Source organism: Phoca vitulina, unplaced genomic scaffold, assembly GCF_004348235.1.
Source record: "Phoca vitulina isolate PV1807 unplaced genomic scaffold, GSC_HSeal_1.0 scaffold80, whole genome shotgun sequence".
In the NCBI taxonomy this organism is placed as follows: Eukaryota; Metazoa; Chordata; class Mammalia; order Carnivora; family Phocidae; genus Phoca; species Phoca vitulina.
Genome location: NW_022589783.1, coordinates 2,006,348 through 2,020,756, shown reverse-complemented (window position 1 = coordinate 2,020,756; position 14,409 = coordinate 2,006,348). Strand labels below are relative to the sequence as shown.

General features: G+C 44.6%; 1 protein-coding gene across 1 annotated transcript in view; it reads left to right on the top strand.

Moving 5' to 3' along the window:
• Positions 1-9,422, top strand: part of RNF32 (ring finger protein 32) — a 44,266-nt gene extending 34,844 nt beyond the window's left edge. Inside the window, exons 7-8 of the mRNA XM_032394420.1 lie at positions 7,049-7,216; positions 7,912-9,422. Of these exons, the coding sequence (XP_032250311.1) occupies positions 7,049-7,216; positions 7,912-8,163 (420 nt within the window). The 3' untranslated portion in view covers positions 8,164-9,422. The remainder of the gene's footprint in view (positions 1-7,048; positions 7,217-7,911) is intronic.
• Positions 9,423-14,409: the final 4,987 nt, after the last annotated feature.

The window sequence follows — 14,409 nt, the reverse complement described above, 5'->3', positions numbered from 1 at the left end:
GGAAAGGAAAGGAAAGGAAAGGAAAGGAAAGGAAAGGAAAGGAAAGGAAAGGAAAGGAAGGAAAGGAAGGAAAGGAAAGAAAGGAAGGAAGAAAGAAAGAAAGAAAGGCATGTCTAGTGAAGCTGCAGATTTGCTGGCAGTAACAGCAGAAGCCAGAGGACTGAGCATGACATCTCAGCCAGCCTGGAATTCTACATGTACCAAATGAAAATTCCAGTCAGGAACAGAGGCAAGGGGTGCGTGGCTGGCTCAGTCAGAGGAGCGTGCCACTCCTGATCTCAGGGTCGTGAGTTCAAGGCCCACGCTGGGCATTGAGACTACTTAAAAAAAAGAAAAAAAACAGAGGCAAAAGAAAGACAATTTCAGAGAAAAATGGGAAGAATGTCACTAAAATGTCTCCACTAAAGGAAATTCTGAAAGATGCCTTTCATGAAGAAAGAAAATGATCCCAGATTCTAAGAAGCAAGAAGGGGTGAAGTGCACAGAAAGTGGTAAAAACGTGAATAAATCGAATTGGCACTGACTGTAAAGCAAGACTACTGATGTCTTCCAGGGTTAAAGGAGAGGGAAAAGAGCCTGACCGCACCAGACTGACGTACCTCCAGGAGACTATCCCGGTCAGGCGCTCCAGGATCCTTGCTTATGTGAGAAGAGGAAATTCTGATGGACTTTCGACGTTAATAATTTCAATATGCATTCCCAAGGTAACCGCTAAAAGAACTGAAATGGAGTTTTAACCTTCAAATTAGTAGAGAGAAAACTAGAGATAGAAATTTCCACTGAAGAAAAGAGCAGAAGGACAACTAGAAAACTCAGAACGGGAACACACCGAGCAATCTCCAGACTGAACGTGCCAGTGAGAACAAGCCCAGCTGCGGGTCACTCAGAAGAGACTCTTATGCATGAAAAGAAGAATGACGTGTGTATGATATACGCATAGATACGCACACAGAAAACTCGACACAGGGAAAGACGGGATACTGACATCAGAGCAAACACACATGAAGCCAAGGCACCGGGGAGCAGGACACACAGCACGCCTACCAGGAACTGGAGCGCACACGGCTCTTCCACAATACAAACACAGCCCGTAAACATTCTCATCACACCGTAAGGAGTTAAAATGTGTAGAGCATGGTCTCTGACCACAGTGTACTTACGCTAGAAATTTAAAATAATTTTTAAATAACTAGAAATATCTCACACATTTGGAAATTCAGAAACAGTTCTAAATAACCTGTTGGTAAAGAAAACATGATAATGGAAACTAGAAAATATTTTGAATTGAATTAACAGCAAAATACGTATCAAAACTTGTGGAATAGGACTAAAGCAATATTTGTTTCTTCTATACTAGGTATCTTTTGCAGAATCAAACATTTGAGTCTAGAATTAGTTTATAATTCTCACGTATTATAACATATCCTGAGCATGTATTTCTGTTTTGCTGTATGACACCAATTAGCATTCAGATTGGCACACTGAGCATTAAGACCCATCCTCCCCCGATTTACTGGCTGCATCTGCAAAAGCTGGCAAGCCCAGGTTTTCCGCAAGCACCAAAGCGCCTGCCATGGTCACGCACATCCTAAGCCCTCGAGAAATGCTAAGATGGAGTGGGAACCCTTGACAAACACCACAGGGTGTAACAGCATGAGGCCCAGCACTCCCAGCCGCCAAGTCCATAGTAATAAAGGCAACGAGGCATGTGCCAACAGCCCCAGTGAAGGCAGGAGGAGACGCGCCTGGGTGAGGTGACACTTAGGGCCTCACCAGGGCCCCTGGGGAGTCACCAAACACAGCTGTTCAGAGCATATCAGCTATGTTTCCATCTAAGGTGCTTTATCTCAAGCTGCAAGAACTCATCCACATGTCAGAACAGTCGGGATTCCTGCAGTCATCCGGGCATACACAGATCTATTATCACATACAACGTATCCGTTAATATAACATAAGCGTGTGTGCGCACGCGCGAGCCTCCACAGTTATTCTCTTGCTCTCTAAGGGACCTCTGAAAGCTCACAGTGATACCTAACACCTGGAGTTGGGAGGTCACACCCCCAGGAAGGGTGATGAAAGCCGTGGTAAGTAACTTTGACTCTTAAAATCAAGCAGGTGAATTCTGCAATAGCAGTTCTCAAACTTGAGCAACGATCAGAGTCCCCAGGTTCTGACCCAGCAGATCTGAGGCATGGCTGGGAATCAGCATTTCTAACAAGCTCGCAGGGGATGCCAAGGCCGCTGGTCCCAGCACCACCGTTGAGAATGTGCCTCCAAGTCAGTCATTCACACTCTTGCATGTTCTCCAAACAGCACTTCTGTGTCCAGAAAACATTTCAGAATATGCCTCATAACCCGAAATCCTTTGTAAGGTCTGGAATAGAATGTGACCCCTTTTTTCTGAGGCATAATTTTGAAGGAAGAAAAGATCTTATATTCCATTCCATGTATATATGGGAAATCGCTCTCATGTCAAGAAAACTCACAGAGCACATGGATCATGAAACATGAATCAGATGGCCATCATACAGATTTCCAAGGAATTCTCCGTTTTACACAGTAGGGAACTCTTCTCTCAATCATTTGTTTAGAGATTATCAAATAGTTGAAGAGCCAAAGAACAAAGAAAATTAAAATCAAAGCCCTAGGATACACTGTCAGTTGAAGAACCTAAATTAAGCTCCAGCTGCCCGGCAATTACAATTAGGGTCAGCGTGAAATAGAATTTGATTCATAACAGAAGAGCATCTTCCTCCAAGCCTCTAAATACAAATGTTCCTTGACTTAGGATGGCACTAGGTCCTGATAAACCCATCATAAATCAAAAATATCATTAAGTCAAAAATGCATTTCACACACCTAACCTACCGAACGTCACAGCGTAGCCCAGCCCACTTTAAGTGTGCTCAGGGCGCTCACATTAGCCCACAGTTGGGCAAAGTCATGTAACACGAAGGCTATTTGACACTAAAGTGTCGAATATCTCCTGGAATACACGGCACGCTGTCCTGAAAGTGACGGACGGGACGGCTGTGTGGGTGCAGACAGCTGTCGGTGTATCGGCCGTGGCCCCTCGCGATCGCATGGCAGCTGGGAGCTGCGGCCCCCGCCCGGCATCACAGGGGGAGGATCAGACCGCGCATCGCTAGCCCGGGAAGAGATCCACATTCAGAACTCGGAGCACAGTTTCTGCTGAGTGTGTATCGCTTTCGCACCATCGTGAGGTCGAAAAATTGTGAGTCAAACTACTGTAAGTTGGGGGGCATGTGTATGGCTAAAACACAACTGCAAACAAACCCCCAAAACACAGGTGCCTGGAAGATTCCCACACACACCATGAAAACCCCAACCACCAGCCGCGTGGGCGCCTGTCATGTCCCAGCATCGCCTCTCCCTGAAACCCAGCAGTCATCCTGTACCAGCCGGGGACAAAGGCCAGCAAGGGCGCACTCACCACAGCTGCCCTCCCTTCCTGTGTGTGTCCATGTCTTCTTAGGGGAGTAAGAAGCGGAAGGGTACACTTCATCCCTGAAGGCACCTTCTGGGGTCTGGCCTTGGAGCAGGACCTCTGGAGGGGACTTACATACTCTGTTCTGCCAGCTGGGTCCACATAAAAACAAACAAACAAAAGACACACATGAGAGCTGGCCAGCAGGCTAGAATACTTGAGAGCTGTAAAGTCCTACATCATCACTCATCTAATTGTCTCTGGGTTCTGATAGGTTTCGTTCACATCACCAAGCCCAACAACATGAGACAGGTGTGATCACTCAATCAGGACACTTCTAACTGCTGGAGCAAACGACCCCCAAATTCCGATGACTCAAAGTAGGAGCTTTGGTCCCACCCACGAGGGCAGCATGCCACCCTGTAGGATGCAGCCACTGTCCCCTGCAGCCTTTCTCTGTGCCGTCCCTGGGGGGGGGGGGCAGAGACCTGTGTGCCCAGGCCGGAGACCCCACTTCCATTTGGAACAGCTATGTCACGTGGCCCCGCCTAGCATGGGAGGAGTGGGACTGTGGTGTTTCTGGACGCGATGCCAACTTCTATAGAGAGCTCTGTGCTGGGGAAGGACCAGCAAGAGAGTAAGAAGGTGACAGCCACCACAGCCCTTGGAACAGATGATTCCGTAGCTATTTACGTCAGTCTTCAGATGTTCAACAAAGGAGCCCCTGGCGCGACCCTGGCTGAGCGGCGTCTCCGTGCCTCAGGTGCCGTGGTCGCCCTCCGACGATCGGATCGTGCAGTAATGTCCGCGTGAGCCACCAGCCACAAGCCGCAGGTGCCTGTCGAGTTCTTGAAGTGAGGCCAGTCCAAATCGAAACAGGCTAGAGACACACAGGATCTCAAAGACTTGACAGGAAAAAAAGAATAAAATATCTCATTTATAGTTTATTCAGTTGACAATATTTTGAAATGATAATATTTTGGATATGTTGGGTTAAGTAAAATATTAAAATTAATTTCACCTTTAAAAAATTTTTTTAAATGTGCCTTCTACAAGTTTTAGGATTACAGATGTGGCTCATATTACATTTCTTTTGGACAGGGATGATCTAGAGTAACTAGCTCTTACATTTAGAAAGTTCTAAAAACAATGATACTGAAAGGAGTTTTTCTAAGTGTATCACATTATTTTGAAAAGATAAAGAAAAATAATACAGTCCATCCCCAAAACTCTTTTTAATTTGAATATAGTTGACACACAGTGTTACGTTAGTTTCAGATGTGCAGCCGAGTGACTCACAGGTCTATGCAGCACGCTGTGCTCACCACAAGCGCGCCCCGATCCGTCACCACACGACACTGTTACCCCACCAGTGCCTTTCGCCCCCGGGACTCGTTCGTCCGTAACTGGAAGCCTGTCTCTCCCACAGCCCTTCACCCACTTTGCCCATCTCCCCACCCTCCTTCCCTCGGGCAGCCATCTGTTCTCTGTATTTATGGGTCTGTTTCTGCTTTTCGTTTATTAATTTTTTTAGATTACACACATGAATAAAATCATATGGTAACTGTCTTTCTCAGTCTGACTTATCTCACTTAGCATAATAGTCTCTAGGTCCATCCATGTTGTCTCAAATGGCACAATCTCATCCTTTTTATGGCTGTGTAATATTCCTGTGTGTGTGTGTGTGTGTGTGTGTGTGTGTGTGTGTGTGTGTACCACATCTTCTTTATCCATTTATCTATGGATGGACACTTGAGCTGCTTCCATATCTTGGCTATTATAAACAATGCTGTAATAAACATAAACAATGCATGTATCTTTTCAAATTAGTGTTTTCTGGGCAAATACCCAGTACTCAAACTATTAGATCATATGGTAGTTCCAATTTTTTGAGAAATCTCTATACTGTTTTCCACAACGGCTGTCCCAATCTACATTCCCACCAACAGTGCTGAGGGTTCTTCCCAAAAACTCTTTAATAAAAACCATTCACTCTGCCCCCACCCAATGCCCTAGCTGTTTCCAGTCTTTTCTCAAAAGAATTCCTCAACTATGATTGCCTTTTCTCTGATAATCCAGATCTTTAGAACCTAACTGAAAACCATGAAACTATTCTTCCTTCCAAGCCCATCTAAGGAGATTGACTTCTGGACTCTTGAAGCCCTTTGTAATCACAAAATCACTTTTCTATCTAGGCATTGCTCCTAACGTGTTTGTTCCTGTTCATGCAGGACTTATGGCAAGATGGGCAAACCATCTAAAACCTGTAGAACTGTAACCAAGACACTAACAAAACAATAACTGTCTTAATAAAACCCCTACTAAAGATTTAGATGTGTTAAATTTCTAATAAACCAATAATTGTAGGCCTTTTTCCTTTTTGAAAAGAAGCAATAGCATCTTTGGAGAAACCAGGGAGAATCACACAGTAAATATTTCCAAATCAGAGCACAGACCAAATAGAGTCCGGGGGACGAAAAGAGAGTGAAGGATACCATATTAAGCCACTTTGCAGTTAGCAACTGTGACTTCTACATGATGTAGGCATGTTCCATTTTGCTAATCAGATATGAGCGAATTCTCACTGTGAATCCCTGCGCTGTAGCCGAGAGTCTGCAATAACTCTGCCTCACCCTGGCAGTTCCAGCTTGTGTCATCAGGAGGGAAAACACACCAACCCACAACCAGCTAAATCGTTTGCCTAAGATCACTGTGTTTCTCTAAATCCTTTTATATAAAAAAATGTAGTACTTTATAAAAAAAAGTAGTACTTTATAAAAAGAACTGGGGGGGAGGGCATTAGAGAACTCTATTTAAGGACAGTACTTTTCGAGCAAACTTTTTAAAAGTTTGAGGTAAAATGTAATATGCTGCCTCCATTATGGTGGATTGGCAAGGGAAACAATTTTAAAATAAATCCTAAAGATCTGTTCTGTAGCAAGGGGCCATACAAGTGTCCATAAATTGATTACCTCCCATAAAGGGATTTTTAAGGTCCTTAGGCAATGGGAGTTTTCAAGTTACGATTTTAGGGCTTGCTGAGAAAAGCAGAATGAATCACTAGTTTAAAAGATGGGGATAATCTTAGATTTCCTTGTTTGTTTGTTTATGGTCACACTAAGATGATTGTTCATAATCTGCAGCCACACTGGGAAGCCAGCTGGCAAGCAAGGGGACGGGAAGAGTGCTGGTTCCCTGGCTGGGCAAGAGCTCGGGGCACTGTGGCTGCACGCAGTGAGCACCCTGCTTACAGATCAGAATCCACGCTGCCACAGCAGGGTGATAATCCCTTTCTCCTCTCCACTTCCCTTTCCCTTTTATTAGCTCTCAACTTTTAATTACAATGTATTTCTTGTTAACCACCAAGACTTAAACCAGGTGGACCTTTTGAATCTCTTTGCATCAACTATCTGGACATGGCTCTATTAGGTAAACATGCATATGTCTGTTTCCCCAAAAAGTCTTCTTCAAAGGTAGAGACCTGAGGAAAGTTAGTAAAAAAGGTGATCAGGACCCACGAAGGCACTTCCCTTGCACCTACAGGTAGAATCCCCCCTCCACCGGGGCATGTTAATGCACTGCCTCCCATGTCCTCTCCAGTTCACAGAGATCAATCACCGCATACTGTGCTCCTACAGCACAGACATAGAGGACCTCTTCCGGGAAATCGACCACTGCCTGGCCATAAACCGAAGTGTTCTTCAGCAGCTGGAGGACAGGTGTGGCCATGAGCTCACAGAAGAAGACTGGGAGAAGATCCAGATCCAGGTAGGTGTGGGTCACTCACTGGAAGCAGCAGCCCCCAGGAGTCTGGGAGACATTAGAGGGGAGACCTGGGGACCCTGTGGTGCGGAGCTTTCTGCCCTGGCTGTGCCTGTACCCTGAACCTTTGTCATCCAGGCTGGGGTGAGGCCAAGGCCCTTCCATTGGACACTGCTTCGATGACGCCTTTTTGTGAATAATGAAAACACCAAAGGGAAAAGCCCACCCCACGTGTTAGCTTCCTGGTTTTCCCTCAAGCCCTAGCCTGCCCCCCTCTGGCATCTCTAGCACCTCAGGAAAAGGGGAGACTCAGAATTCAACAGAGGAAAAACTTACTCAAAAAATCATTAAAATACGAAAATTTATAAAGAAGTTTAGCAGCTATATAAGGTCAAGGATTTTGAAAAAGACCACTCTCTATTGCTCAACTAAAAGGAAATCTATACCATTAATGTTCAGCATTTTATAAAGTATTTTTGTTTGTTTTAAAACTGCTTGTCACAAGCAGGTTACTCTCCCTTTCCATGTTCCACAGACTAACAGTACATGTACAATTAGTGTTATTATAACACAGGATGAAACTTCATCTCTAGAAGGGCCATGTCTCTTGGTACATACAGTTCTCACTTAAATTTGGGACGCTCTCCATCATGACAGAGCTACTGCCTGCACGACAGCTCACATCCTCTCCTGTCCCACAGGCCCTGCACCGGGAGACCTCTGAGTGCCCCATCTGCCTCACCCCGCTCCCAGCCAGCAGTGACGGTCACCAGGACCCATCGGAGACGCGCTGCGGCCAGGCTCCCCGGGAGGTAGTCCTCCTGTCCTGCTCACATGTGTTCCACCACACGTGTCTCCTTGCTCTGGAGGAGTTCTCACTGGGGGACAGTTCTCCTTTCCATGCTTGTCCCCTCTGCCGCTCTGGCTATCAAAAGAAAATTCTTGCATGTTGAATTCACAGTCAGGAAAAATTCTATCACTCCCGGGTGGTGGTGGGGGGGGGATTTACCTCAATTTTGTACAAACTGTATGAGTTTGGGGTTAAGTGCTCCAGTGTAATCTGCTCCCCAATGAAATATACTCTTAGTAGTTGTACATAGGAACCCTAAATATATTTTAAAAGCTGACAACCTATCCAGTTTTAGTCTTTAGTTTATAAAAATTTCAAATTGATGAGTTTAATCAGTTGAAATAAGTGAGTAATGGATAAAAACTTGAGTCTCAGAGGTTCTGTAATTTAGTGACTTGCTATGCTTCTAGTTGATCAGTTGGGATTGCTCCGAACAGCAGAATCGCTCCCTTTCCTTCACGGTCGTCTGATTAACTGGCCTATTTCCACGCGGCTCCAACTGGCAGCTGGGGGCCTGCTGTTCCCGTGCTCCCCTGTGCACCCACCTAGGTTCAGCTGGGGTCTGACCAACAAGCTGCTCACCTAAAAACAGCCTTCAGATTGTCTTGGGCCCTCGGCCATTCCTAATATTTGTTTTGCAGTAATTGCTTTATTTCTATGGGATAAATTACTATTATACTTCAGCACTTCAAATATGTAAACCCAAAGTATGAAAATAGAATATTCAGTGGTATTCAACATCAGAAGATGGCAAATCACATTTTAATGACTTAGAGCCATACTATTTTAGTTTGTATGTGAAGAAGAAATGCATGAAACCGCTTTGATAGGAAGCATCTGACTCTGGTTTACTCTCCCCGGAAGCTTGGTTGTCTACAGTAACAAAGGACGGCTGTGTAGGTGGGGTGCCTGGCTGCTGTAGCAGGTAAGGCCCCACATTTCAGTGGCTCACGGGGAAGCCTGGCATTTCTGAGCCCCACAGCCCATGGGCAATGGGCTGAGGGCTGGGGGCTGAGGGGCTGCTCTAATTGGCTCCTCTGCCCCGAGTCGGGGGGGTTCTCATTGCTGGGGAAGAGCAGAGATGTTTTAAGGCCCATGCTTGGGCAAACGGGCGCACAAACCCTGCAGTCACAGCTAACGACGGGGCAGAGCCAGTGAGTGAGAACCCGGGAGGAAAAAGATGCAGGTCACCAAGCCCAGGTACATGCACGTCAAGGGTGTAGGGCAATCCTGATATCTTATGGAGAGAAGTAAAATATGTGTTCCTATTTTTTTAATCTCATCCTTTTCAAATGCTGATCTGGTATGTTTTATTTAAAAATAGCTGTATACACACATATCACTTATGAATACATACACATATACTGGGCTGTGCTCATTTTTTAAATGATGGAATATCCCATTGCAAAATTTGGACAAGATAAATTTGTTTGCCCAAAATTTGTCACAATCGTCCCCCCTCATCCATAGGAGATGTGTTCCAAGACCCCCAGTGGATGCAGGAAACTGCATATGGGGACCAAACCCTATTTTTCTACTACATTTTCTCCTATACATACATACCCATGATAAAGATTAATTTATAAATTAGGCTGCAGTAAGGAATTAATAATAATAAATAGAACATCCTCTAATAAAAGTCATGTGAACATGGTCTCTCTCTCAAAATATCTTACTGTGCTGTACTCACCTTCTGGTAATGAGGAAGTTGTAAGGTAAAATGCCTACATGACAAGGTGAAGGAGGTGAATGATGTCGGCCCTGTGATGCATCAAGTCGTACTACTGGTCTTCTGATGACCTGTCAGGAGGATCATCTGCTCAGGACTATGGATGGGGGGGCGGGTGGGGGGGCAGCTCTAACTCAGAGTGCTCTGCACGAGAAGGAAGCACTTCTGTCCTGAGGCAGCAGAGGGAAGCTGCTCACAGACCTCAGGCGTCCATTCAGAAGGCCAATGAGGCAGACGTTTCTCTCTCCGTGCCCTGACAGGAGAGCAGAGCCGTGTGAACAACGCCTGGGCAGTCTGATCCTACTGCCCCAATCTTGGAACCTGGAGGGAGAGTCCAAGGTTGCATGGGTCACTCGTGCGATGTGACAGGTCCACTGAGGACCGCGTGTGGCCACCTCCCAACACTTGTTCCTGGGCACGATGACCTGGGTCTGGCTGCCGAGACTGCCTGCATTCCTGCCTTCCTTCTGAACCCATTTCTCAAGCTTTCCCACTGATATCTGTGCTGCTACATATCCTTCCAGTAAACTTTTTTCCTGCTTAAGTGGGCAGAATCCATTTCTGCTCTGTGCAACCAAGTACTTTACTTGACATAGGAGTTAGTGAGTTGTAGGCAGCAGACACTCAGGAAAATCAGTGGGGATGGCATCTGGAATTGGTCCTCACTGGGGATGGGGCAGTGAAAATCTCATGAGTGCTCCGGGATGAGTCTCAGGCAGCTGTGACAATCAATGTCACATCAGGTCATTTTCTTATTGAAAAGCCTTCTGGAATGGCATTCCCATCAAAGGCTTGGGGAGACCCAAGTCTTGACCACAGAACAATAAACAAGGACTTCAGTGGAGTAGCCACTTCTCTGGACAGTTTGACGATGACGACACACTTTCAGGTCAAATCACAAAAACCATGCAGACTTCCACACGATTACAGCACAGCCTCAGGTCTCTTGTATAAAAACTGGGTCACTGACCAAGAGAAAGTTGGGTCCCCAGAAAGTGGGGCATCAGTGAAGGATGTGGGAAAGGAAAATTCTGTGATTCTACTTAAATCCATCATCATAATCATGTTTACATTCCCAGTGGTTGGGTAACTGGTTTATTACCATTCTGATTAGTAAATTCTTGGGATCAGGGAAGAGGATTAATCAGTCCTGTTGCTGTAATAATGCTTGCAACAACAAGCACTTATTTCCTGTTTGTTGGATGGGGGCTGGCTGGTCTGCAGTGGGCTCGGCTGGGCTCGGCTCCAAACTGTGAGTAACATCCAGATATGTTCCCTGAGCTTTGTGAATTTGGTTTCTGGCACCTGCAACCAAAGAGTTCTGATGAATACAAGAAAGCACAAACTCAGGTAGAACCAAAGAAGAGAAAGCAACAAGAGTGGAAACAAAGAGGGGAAGGAAGGAGGCTGAGCTACACGGCACAAACACCCACGTGCACTTGCTTTGGGAGCAATGTACGTTTGGTTCTGAGCTTCCACTCATGTCTGTTACACAATGCATCATGTCCACGAGTTAAAAATAAGGCAAGTGTTCAGGAAAGAATGACTACTCTTTTTTTTTTTTTTGAGAAGTGTCTCCTCTCTTCTGTTCTTTGAATTGGTAATTGGGGTGGCCATGGAGGAGCATCCTACAGGTCTCATTTCAAGAGAACTGACTGTGAGGAGTTAGTGAGCTGACATCTTGCTGCCACTGCCCCTTCAGATCTGCCTGAGTGCCCATGCCAAGGCCGCATGCTTCCAGGCTGCCCTTTAGCATCACGGGGGTCCAGGCCTTGCTGCAGGGGAGCATGCCATTCACACGGGTACGTACTCCCACCTCATGGACAACCACTGCTCATCCTCAGACATGACGTTTACCATAAAGACAGAATTATACGACACAACAAAATGGTGCTCACTTGGGTGTCCCTTCAGATATGCAGTGGTGAGTTTCATGGGACAGATTTTGTAAAATGCTCCTCAGTATGATGGCCACACCACAGTCAAGGACAGCAGTTTCTGTGAAGCCCGCTCTGGTGCAGTCTACCGGGGATGCTCTCTGTGGGGCACCGGGCCTGCCTGTCCAGAGTCTCTGTCAGGGGGACTGTGTGTACTTCATGGAATTCTGTCGGGAAATCATTTCTAGTGCTGTTTTGATAAGTACTGGTTAACAGTTTCAAATTGACTCCCTAGTAAGTACCAGGACTGCTTGCTTCTTTCATACAAGACAGTCTGCACATAAACTGATACATCTCAACAGACAACAGCATGTTAAATAGAGTTAACTACTTCCTGGGAAAACTGAAAGCCTATGAAGGAACTGCAGACAGCTGTCCGGACCCCTCCCTGAGGTGAGCCACTAGCAGCACCAGAATTTCCATGTAAAATAACTAAGTAACACAGCACAGGGAACAGAGGCCATGATACAACGGTGACAGACGGTAGCTAATGCTGTGCACCTGAAACTCATGTAACACTGCGTGTCAGCTATACTCAAAAAATGTTTTTAACAAAAATACAAACAAACAAACAAATAGGTGGATCTGATCTCTTATTCTAGCAAATTAGGCAAACTCAAATGGCTTTTGCAGCCAAGCAGGTAACAGATTAGTGAAGAAAGCAGTTATTATTGCCACGATTCCAAAATATGGAATTTAATGTTGCCAGATTTTCTAATACTTCCAAAGAATATCTCTCAAACAAAAGATGCTTAATCTTGACACTGACAGAAATATGGTATTGGCATAGAAACAGATCAGTGTAACAGACAGCCCAGAAACAAACACACCATACATATTTGGTCAATTAATTTATGACAAAGGAGCCAAAAATATGCAATGGGGAAAGAACATTCTCTTCAACAACTGGTGCTGGGAAACTGGACAGCCATGTGCCGAAGAATGAAACTGGACCACTATCTTACCATACACACAAATCAACTCAAAATAGATTAAAGACTCGAACCTAAGACCTGAAACCATGAAATTCCTAGAAGACTGCATAGGTGGTAAGCTCTCTGACATCAGTCTTGGCGATGACTTTCTGGATTCAACACCAACAGCAAAGGCAACAAAAGCAAAATCAAACAAGCGGGACCGCATCAAACAAAAAAGCTTCTGCACAGCAAAAACAACAGAAACAAAAAAAACCCATAATCAACAAAATGAAAAGGCAACCTACTGAATGGGAGAAAATGTGTGCGAATCATATACCTGCTACAGGGTTAATGTCCAAATATATAAAGAACTCATACAAGCTAATAGCAAAATAAATAATCCAATTTAGAAATGGGCAAATCTGAATAGACATCTTCCCAAAGACCTACAGACGGCCAACAGGCACATGAAAAGATGCGCCGTTGATGGGAATGCAAACTGGTGCAGCCACTGTGGAAAACAGTATGGAGGTTCCTCAAAAAGTTAAAAATAGAGCTACCGTATGATTTAGCAAATACACTTCTGTGTATTTATCCAAAGAAAATGAAAACACTAATCCAAAAAGATATTAGCACCCCTGTGTTCACTGTGGCATTATTCACAATAGCCAAGATATGGAAATAACCCAAGCGTCCATCGATAGATGAATGGATAAATAAATGTGGCATACGTACTGAAATATTATGCAGCTACATAAAAGGGAAATCCTGCCGTTTGGGACATGGATGGACCTCAAAGGCATTCTGCTAAATGAAGTTAAGTCAGAGAAAGATAAATACCATATGATCTCTCTTATATGTAGAACCTAAAAAACAATAAAAACCCAAATTCATAGATACAGAGAACACAGATTGATGGTTGCCTAAAATGGGGAGTGGGGAGTGGGCGACATGGGTGAAAGTGATCAAAGGTTCAAACTTCCAGTTATAAAGTAAGTCCCGCTGATGTCATGTACAGCATGGCAAGGGCAGTTAACAATACTGTATCACATATTTGAAAGCTGCTGAGAGTAAATCTTAAAAGTTCTCATCACAAGAAAAAAAAGATGTGTAACTGTGTGGTGGTGATCATTTCTCAATATATATATGTATGTTAACTCATTATGTTATGCATCTGAAACTAATGGAATGTTGTAGGACAACTATATTTCAATTAAAAAAAGACACTGAAGTTAGGGCTTTTAGCGAAAATTGCTATGGTATTGTGGAATTTTTGTGATTTGTTAACGTTGACTAAATTTTTTAAATGTTGAACTGGCAAAATCACATGTTTTGAGTTGAGCACAGCCCCCAGGCCACTTGCTTGCCATGTACATACTACACAGACATGCTGGGGAGGGAGGCCATGAAGATCAACGCCCTACAACGTAACCAAGATATTCTGGGCTTGGAAAGTTATCTTTTAGATGGATGACCACAATGACATCCTAGTAAAGCATCCACAGCATAACTGGCTTTGAATAATGCTATTTCTTCATACGCTTTTCTAAAACCACTCACTAAGATAATCCAAAGTAACTTGGTGGATGTGATTGTTAAAGTTGGGAAATACCTACCCCAAATAATTTAATTTTAGCAGAGCTGATCAGTAGCCAACAATTCGGTAGCAAGAGCAGTTGTTTGGATCCATCTTGGATCAAGACAAAAATATGAACTGTATTAAAAAACAGCAGAGGGGAAGAAAAGTCTTCCTTGACCCTCTTGGA